At 36.6% G+C, this 9,606-nt stretch overlaps 1 protein-coding gene across 1 annotated transcript; it reads left to right on the forward strand.

The window, feature by feature from the left end:
- Positions 1-2,855: 2,855 nt before the first annotated feature.
- On the forward strand, positions 2,856-6,676 carry LOC113708897 (PHD finger protein At1g33420-like). Its single transcript, XM_027231598.2, has 5 exons — positions 2,856-3,613; positions 3,924-4,050; positions 4,521-4,736; positions 4,966-5,583; positions 5,710-6,676. Exons 1-5 carry the CDS (start codon positions 3,259-3,261, stop codon positions 6,542-6,544), a joined length of 2,151 nt encoding a protein of 716 aa, XP_027087399.1. The 5' UTR covers positions 2,856-3,258; the 3' UTR covers positions 6,545-6,676.
- Positions 6,677-9,606: the final 2,930 nt, after the last annotated feature.

A 9,606-nucleotide genomic window follows, 5' to 3' on the forward strand; every position in this document is an offset into this window, starting at 1 on the left:
TCAATAGACCTTGGGTTGGCACCCTTATCTCGACACAATGCTTGAACTTTCTGCCATGCGATAACAGTCACCAAACATTTGAAAAAAAAAAAATCATCTATAGTGCACGAAGCGGGGTTTATTCAGTGCACACTTTTAGGTAGCGGTTGCGAGTTTCCTTGTCAATTAAAAAAATGATCTATAGTTTTCTCAGTAGCATTGCACATACTACAATCAGTAGGGTTAAGCAGAAATTAATTTGCAAGAAGATGAGTTCATGTCTTTGCTCTCAATCTTAACAAGTGAATCTGTAATGAAGAATTAATTTGAGAGAGAAAATGAAGAAGTATCTGAGATGAGAAAGAGGGAAAAATTTTATTCATCAACTGCACAAGCCCTTTTCTTCTTCAGCAAGGCTTATTAATAGTCATTACAAGAATCTCTGCTTGTTATTTTGTTACTATAGTGGCCACGTCACCCTACTATCAAATCCCAAGTGAATTCACAATCAATACAATTGCCTCAATCCTTTTCACTTACTATTGGGCCCCTTTTATTTAATTTTCTGGTTCATTACATCATCTTGGGGAATAGGTGCATGTAAGGGTTTTCAACGGGGCATGATATTTGGTCAAATAACCAAAGTAACTAATTTGGTTCAAATAAATTGGTTAACCCTTTTAGCATTTTAATTTCAGTCTGTCTAATGGCACCCATTAAGATGTATTTGAGGTGTTAGATTTTAGAAATATAAGACTAATTAAGAAAAACTTATAAATGGAACGGGATTAATTAGGGAAAGTGTATAAATTCAAGAGAATAATAATTGTTAGTGTGTGTATATACATGATAAGTTGGATGGAATGTACCTGTGTTAATGAGTGCCTTATCGACATCGTAGAGTACCTGTTAGAAAAACCCTTTTAATTTTAGGCAATGGTTATAATTTTAAAATTTTAATGGTTTGGGTTAATCATAGGGAATTAATAAATCAAAAACTAAAATGTTAAGAATATTATATTAATCTTTAAGACACGTATAAACTACATTAAAGTAACATGAGTAATACATATTACTTACACATAATATTAACTGGCATTCAATAATATTACTTTAGAAGTTAACTTTAATTCCTAAATCAATAAGGATTTTCCCAGCGAGTGTTTGGCGTTCGGAAACTTATTGAAACATCTAAATTGCACATAACTTATCATGTGAGTATGTAAATTTATGTTTATTGTTCCTCTTATATTTAGATACTTTCTTATTAAATTTCACTTTTATTAGAAAATTAACACTTGAATCTGTCTTAACGATTCCCTGAGCCAAGTCCAATAAATAAAGCAACACTACAAATCTCTTTGCTAAAACTATGGACACAGTAGTTTTGTTTATTTGGCTTGGTTTAGTTAATAGAATTCGACCAAAATCGGGTAACCATGTAGTATTATACATCTGGTACAAGAGAAATTGAGGCGTATTAACTTTTTGATCCAACAGGTCAACCCAGCTCTTTTTTCATTTAAAACTCGAACCAAATGAAAAGAGTCCAGAGAGTCAAGCTCGATAATTTGACTCGTTATCAACTCCCAATATTTATTTCTCGAAATTAAAAAACCAGTAAAATATATTGGTGGTCATAATGCCAAAACCTAAAATAACAAAAATAAATCCCGTGCTTCAAAAAAAAAAAAAAACGAAGAAGAAAAAACAAATTTAATCCTCCCTTTGTCAAACTAATTTGGTACTTCAAGTCTTTACAAAAATTTAAATGTTGATTAGCAAATAAATATTTATTAACTAACAAAAACCCCTAAACAAATAGTATATCATACTATGTTTTTTGGATCATCTTTACGTTGCGAGTACAGAAATTTTATGATATTTGTTCAAAATTTAAAGCGAAATATTAATTATAGTCCATTCTTATTAATTGCACTTTCATTATCATTTTTATCAACTAATTTTCATTTTATTAGATTATATGATAAAATCAATGGTGAGAGTGTGATTAATAAAAAGTGAAGTACAATTAATATTTTTATTTTAAAAATTTACTTATTTTACATATTGTCATGTAACTGGACCTTTTTCTGAAGTTGTCATGTAACTAGACCTAGTCCTTTTAAAAAACATAAAACAGAGGAAACTAGACATAGATCTTATTTGATAATTCAATTCAATATTTAAAAATAGAATATTTAAATTAATTAACTGGTACTAAATTTTTTAGTCAAAAGTTGCTTTAAAAAAATTATAAATTATTCATTTATTATTTAACATAATATATAGTAAAATGTATTAAATTTAATATTTAATAATTTAATGAATATAAATTTTAAATTTTAATTTTATCAAATGCATCGTAATCTATAAACCTTATACAAATTAATCATATGCTTTTCCATTTTATTTCATGAGGCCTTTTGGCAGCACAAAAGCCAAAACCCACAATGACCATTCTACCCCGATCCTTCGCCTGAAAGAAAACGAATTCAATCCTCCCGCCTTTTCAGGACACTTCGGTTGACCAATTCAAAACCAAATTCATGTCCCCTTCCCCATATATAAATCCTCTCTCACGACTCCCAACGCTCTCCTTCAACACCACCCCTAGATCTACCCTTATTTACAAACATTACCCTCCAACTGCCCCCTGTCCCCAGCAACACCTTGAAATTTCCTCGAAATTCCCTCCCGAACAAAGTTCCCCTTTCCCGAGGTCAATTTAGCAATTTAGACCAAATCCAACGCCTAATATAATTCTATTTAATTTCTATATTAAATTAAACTTATCCACTAAGATGCCTACACCCGTCCAATTCCTCCTAGCTTCTTTCCTTAAACCGACTCTGCTTTTTTATTTTCTTTGTTAATAAATAATCCTCAAAGGGAATTATAAATATCCGAAAGTACCAAAAAGCCCCAACATTCAAGCCCTCAACATCCGGAACCCTAAAATTTTTCCGCCTCCGCCAGATCAACGTTCTTCTTTTATTCTTATCCATCTCCTTCTTCCAAAAATAACCTTTTATCTTCTTGTTTTCTTCCGGTGGGGGGTTAACCTGACGCCGGCGTATTTGTTTCAGATTAATCAGCTATTCGTCGTCTGATCGGAGTTTATATGTATATATTGTGTTTTTAGATCCGTGACGGTTGTAGAGATTTGTAGGTTGTAAGTTGTAGAGTGGAGCTTCTAGAAGGTTTTCGGTTTTTAAATTCACGCGCCTAGATCTGGAAGTTTTCGGCACGCGCCGGGATCTCACGACGGAGGGAAGTATGGTGATGAATGGACGGCCGGCGAAGCGGTTGAAGAGGCGCGTCACTGCGGATCTGAACGACTTCCTTACTTTTCCGGCGGCGTCTGGGGATTCGTCGACGGTCTCTGCGTCCTCCGCTTCCGGGCCGTTCAGAACTTGCGTTAGGAATTTTTTGTCCAAACATGCCTTGTCGCCGCCTCCTTCGTCGCTGTTCCCTCACCTGATGACGTGGCAGATCCTCTTCCGTGTTGGAGACTTCACAGTCGCTGACAACGACGGATCCTCGCCGTCGCCGGCCGTAGTTTGCCTTGACGTTGTCGAGGAGGACGTCTCTAGATCGAGATCTATCTATTGCGACCAGTGTCGAGTCGTCGGTGAGTTGACTCGTCGAGTTATGCTTCCGGGTCACGCTGTTCTTAATATTATTCATGCATGACCATGCTAAGAATAATGCGGATTAGTGTGTGTTGCCTTGTGTTAGCATGTTAGAAATTGTTTTTGGATATATTCTTATATTTTGGCTGAAATAGGAAAACTAAGCTCATTGCATATGGAAATATTTAACATCAATAAATCTATGTTATTTGTGGGAAACATTGTGGAAAGAAGTCATTAAAGGAGAGGTGGCTATATTTTAATTTTTCCTGTTATTTATTTGGCTTTCCTTTTTCCCCCTTTTGTTAGGTTGGAGTTCTAATCCAGTGTGCACGAAGAGATATCATTTTATAATCAAAGCAGATGGCAATTCAATAGCTGGTTATAATAAAACGTGTCCTGGCTGCAGCGACACTCTGCACCTGTCGGAAGCTAGGTGAGAATCAGCTAGTTTTCATACTTGGTATTGTGATGATTGAATTGTTTCCTTGCATGGTTGTTGAATAAAGCTAAGTTGTAATAGCCAAGTGGGAAGCACCATAATTATGTAACCATGTGTTTGATATTTCTATGGCGAAGAACTATCGACTGTTTGTTGGTAAGGTTTGGAAAAACGGTTAAAAAGTATTGAAGTTGTTGCATGTATTGATAACGATATAACCATGTCTTTGATGCGTTATGGTGTGTCTGGAAAGACATTCAAAAGTATTGGAAAGTTGTTTGATGTCAATGTGTGTTTCTTGTCGTTTAAGTTTTGGGCCAAAGATCATGTTGCGACTATGTCAATGTTAGCATCGTTATGAAGCCAACAATCTATTTTGTGATTCTTTGACTTCTTTGTACTTTCCATCTACTGCTTGGTAGCAATGCTGATGTATTCTTATTGGTGTAATCTCGTTCTCCCAGGTGCAAGTCATGTAATCATGTCATGACGGCTGAAGATATTGAAGATTGGATATATAACCAACTAGAGGACACAACTCACCTTTTGCATGGCGTTGTACATGCAAATGGTTTTGGCCATCTTCTCAGAGTCAATGGCAGGGAAAGTGGTTCCAGGCTGCTTTCTGGACGTCATATCATGAACTTCTGGGACCGGCTTTGTAAAATACTTGGAGTAAGGTCAGGAGCCAGACTGTAGAAAGTTCTGTACTGTAATTAGTATTGTTATTCAGTCTCTCTTTGCAAGTTCAGTATCTATGAAGTCTTGTGGTTGATTTAGTGATTCATGATCTAGATAGACAGTTGGCTTTGACTTCTTGTGAACTGTGGACACTGTAATGGGGTTTCATTATTATATAACTACGCCATACAAGTAAATAACTTTCTCTCTTCTTCCGTGCAAAAACAGAAAGGTTAGTGTGACAGATGTGTCAAAGAAGTATGGCTTAGAGTTCCGGCTACTTCATGCTGTTACCAATGGCCATCCATGGTATGGTGATTGGGGTTATGAGTTCGGTGCTGGTAGTTTTGCCTTGACATATGATGCCTATAGAATGGCTGTTGACAACCTTTCTTCTCTGCCACTGTCCACATTTTTGTCACAAGGACGGAAACCTCGTACTCGTCTGCAGGATTTGATATCATTTTATCAGTCCCTATCGGAGCGCGAGCTTGTAAATATTAGAGACTTGTTTAGTTTTTTGATGACTTTGATCCATGATGTGCACAAGTCTCCTTCAAGGGTTGATGGGTTTACCTACAAGAAGCATCAATCTTATGACACCAGAGCCTTGTGTGCATGGACAAACAAAGACATTGCCCGTGTTGAGGACGCAATGTTTAGAGTATTAAGAGCTGTAACGGGGCCCAACTGGGTGAGTTGGCGTGCTTTGAGGGGTGCTGTTTGCAAAGTTGGACCTCCCGAGCTTCTGGACTATGTTCTCAAGGAACTCAAGGGAAAACAGGCAGCTGAAGGGTTGGTTGTTAATGCCCGACATATTCCTGATTCTGGTGCTATGGAGTTCAGGTGAGTGATCATTCTTATGCTTGTCGTGGAATGCGGCCAGTGCTTGTGCCTGAAGCTATGGAAAATGAAGTTATTTACTTTCTTCCTATTTTGCTTGTGAGATGAATATTGATTCTCTTTCTGCAGACTCGAGCATGGAAATATACCGTTGACTGTAAATAAAACATTGAATTGCTTCCCTGCATCAAATTACCCATCTGAAGAACATCTCCTGCGGGATCTCAGATATTTGTATGAAGCGATGCTTCACCCTCAGACCATGGCATCTTATGTTCCTCAGGCAAAAAGAGATGTTGCATATGATTCTGCTAGAACTCTTCTTGATTGCAAGCAGTTTGTTAAAGACTACCAGCCCGAGAAATTCTTGCTGGCGTCAAAACCTTATGCAATTCAGTTGCTGTGTGAGGTGGATCTTATGGAACACAGTGATGAACATGCAAAAAATCCACCTCCGGAGCTGCTGATTCTGTCCTCCGATGCAACCATTTCTGATCTCAAGCTTGAAGCTTCAAAGGTTTTCCAAGACGTATATTTGCTATTTAAACGATACCAAGCTGAAGAACTGGTTGGCTATGGCGGTGTAGTTGACTCTACCCAGGTAAAGCTCTTGCTAGGGCCAGCTGAATTTGTCAGAGTGAGAGGAAAATGCTTCGGGAAAAGTAGTTTAAGCAAGTATAGAATGGAAAGGGGCGTCGAGAGGTGGACAGTGGATTGCAATTGTGGGGCAAAAGATGATGATGGAGAAAGAATGCTGGCTTGCGATAGTTGTAGTGTATGGCAACACACGAGGTGTACCGGAATTCAGGACTCCGAAGCTGTTCCTTTGAAATATGTTTGCCTTAGATGCAGATATGCCAGTCAAGCAATGAAAACCACTGGGCCATGCAAAGGCAAGACGGCGAATGCTGCTGTTGGTGCTGCTGGTGTCGGCTATGGGAAGAGCTTGGCAAACCCTGTCTGAAATGCGCTTAGATTTTGTAATTGTAAAGTTTTTTTTTTTTTTTTGCCTGAAGGTCAGCAAGAACGTGTACATATTTGACTGTGGCCTTTTAGAATATAGAGTCAGCGCACGAGTGGCATTTTGCACTCCTAATCTTCTGTATGTTTGTAGCGTATATTGCTTTTGATATCTGGGCGAGCGGCCCAGATGCTCCTATAATAGGGAAAGGAAGAAAAGCAGCAGGAAAAATAAGAAGATGAAACAAACCATAAAATGTGGAGGGCTCAAATCAAATACTACGACGAGGGGGAAAAAATGTGAGGTCTCTTTCTTTCGTTGGTCGAGGTCATCAGCGTTGCCGCTCTGTTATAAAGCATAGGAATCAGGAATTAGGGACTGTCGCTGTAAATCTCAAGGGTCAAAGACTGGAAGCCGTCTCTGATATAAAGCATATATTGGATGTGGATGAATCTCGTGGCACCTAATTGTTTATTGTAATCTCGTCTTCCAGATGGAAGGGGGGAGATTAAGGTCAATCCTATGGTGTAATCTGCTCCAGTGTCTGGGGAGAGTCATTTTGAAGCTCTTTCAAACCTTAGTTAGCGTTGAAATGAAGAATCATAGCTGAAAATCACAAACATGTTAGCTATATATGAAGCTCATTTTGAAGCTCTTGCACAATATCAGCTATATATGAAAATCACGAGCATGGATGAAAATCCACAAACATATAAGTCAACTTGCACAAAGGTTCCTATCCTTTATAAATTAACAGTAGCATCGTGTGAGCTTTAAAAATTTTGTAGAGGTCTATATATTTTTTTTTATTGACACAAAAAGTGAGAGAAAGAGGAGGAAGAAGAAGAAGACGAAAGTTTGTCTTAAAATTCTGTGTCTTAATCGTTGTTCTTTCCTATTGTGTAGTGATTTTCAAATCAGGGCACTCGAGTTGCATTTTCTTTTTTCCATTCATGAATAATTACTAAGTTCTGTCCTTGTGCTGATTTTGAAAATTCGATTGCATTAAATATTATATACTCGTTTGAGTGAGCTGATATGCAAAGATATATTCAATTCGCGTAGCCTAATTTTTATTGTTACCAGCAAAAAGGCTTGCTTCAAATTTGCAACATATAAAAGAGGTATAAAATTCACGAAAATCAGGTTAAGAGAATAACAATAATATTAACACATGAAAGCAAAAATAAAGCCACATAATAGCTCATATAGTACATACCAATTCCATTTTTCACAACATATAGTTGTAAAGAAACTCAATTCATGTAACCTAATCTTATTGTTAAACAGCAAAAAGTTTCTTACCGGCTCAGATTTTTTATAGTTGATTTCAAATAACATTTACTTGAGAAACTTTTTTATAGGTTAAAAAAAAAAAAAGAGTAAATATTAATTTTCTATCTCTAGGTCCTGGGTGTAACAGCTATAAAATCAACCAAATTTCATGTTCACCAGAAAGAGTCGGTTTGGGAATGTTTAGAGCCAGCTATGGAATGTGATTCTACTCAACAATATCCAGTAAATATGTTCTTTTACGGGAAGAAAAAATCGTCTGCTGTATTTGTGAATGTCCTACTTCGTGGGGCTGGTCCCAAACAAAGAAATCCTATGTATGATACACTTAATTGCTCCTGAGCAATGGCTTTGATCATATTAATCTTGAGTCTGATTCCCCAAGTTCATATTCATATATAATTTGTCCTACATGAAGAAGTTTGGCTAAATCTTAAATTCTAGTCGTGGCTCGAAAGTGCAGTATGAGGCTTTAGATATGAATTAATTATCTGTAAATGCATATCAATATGGTAATATTCTAAAGCAGATCTGACAAATATAACGAAATTCAGATGATCCTGCAACTCAATGTGTTGTATGGTACAAAGTCTATAACTGCATGACTGCAACATCATTAATCGTGGGTTGGGATTTATTTTCTTGTGTGCATGCCATTATGGATGGTTGTCTCGCCTCATTTTTGACTGAAAATAGAAATAGAAATTTGTTTTTGAAAGAGGAATAGTTTTTTTTTTTTTTTTTTGTGTTGAAACGTTAGTTTTATATTTCATCGTAAAAAACTTTACCGTAATTGAACAAGTGTCCAAGCAAAAGGGACAACGGTTCCACATTGTTCATTGATGCGCTAGCATCTAAGATTGGGATCTACCCATTCTTCATCTACTCAGATGGTAAGAGCATAAATGCTCAGCTTAATACTATCTAATTTTCCTGTGTTAGCAAAAGAGGAATAGTTAAAAAGACAAAAGTATCTAAAATGGGATTTCAAAAAATGCAACAATTTGGTCTAAAAAAAGAATTTTTTAAGGAAAAAAAAGAAGTTGCCACTTAGTATTGATTTTGAATGTAACAAATCACCGTAAAAAGTAGTTTGAAAAGGTGAATGAAGGAAAAAATCCTGGTTAAATGACTCATAATCTTTGAAACAAAAGAAAAATGTTCAGAGTCATGGTTGAGAAAAAGGAGGTTAAAATCTAATCGCTCAAATCCTAGGCACCCTTTCCCACTTAATCAAAGTTAGTTGTGAGGTTTAATTTAATTTTCTTAAAATAACATTTGAATATATCGCATTCGAACGCTCCTCCATCAATACAGAACCTAAAATCTAAGGGAATATTATGAAGGATAAAATATCCCTTCAAAATCTAATTAATATCAGTGAATGAACTGTGAAACTTAAAAAGATCCCTTAAAGGGGTCACGACTATGCAACATGGGGAAAAATGCACTTTTCATCCTCAAAGTTTGGGGGGTTGACCAATTTCATCCTCAATGTTTAACCCCAAACACATTTCATCCTCAATGTTCCGTAATTTTGACCAATTAAGGACAATTGACGGGAAATATCCAATTGACCGTTACAACCAACGGTTTTACCCAACAAAAAATGGGTAAAACCGAATGGAGCTAACTTTAAAGGAACAAAATGCAACGGACGGACGAAAAGCTCCATTGTTGTCCTTTTTCCCTCTGCCCTTCAACCCCAAAATTTTCTTGCCAATCTTTGCAGCTTTAAACATTCATCCTCAGAGCATCTGGCAGTGGAGCTC

This window comes from Coffea arabica, chromosome 9c (assembly GCF_036785885.1).
Source record: "Coffea arabica cultivar ET-39 chromosome 9c, Coffea Arabica ET-39 HiFi, whole genome shotgun sequence".
Classification (NCBI taxonomy): Eukaryota; Viridiplantae; Streptophyta; class Magnoliopsida; order Gentianales; family Rubiaceae; genus Coffea; species Coffea arabica.

Bases quoted from the DNA above. Each gene is read 5' to 3' on its own strand.
- LOC113708897 (XM_027231598.2), top strand. From the start codon at position 3,259: ATGGTGATGAATGGACGGCCGGCGAAGCGGTTGAAGAGGCGCGTCACT. The intron at 3,614-3,923 runs GTGAGTTGACTC...CCCTTTTGTTAG, and splicing joins CGACCAGTGTCGAGTCGTCG to GTTGGAGTTCTAATCCAGTG. The intron at 4,051-4,520 runs GTGAGAATCAGC...TCGTTCTCCCAG, and splicing joins CTGCACCTGTCGGAAGCTAG to GTGCAAGTCATGTAATCATG.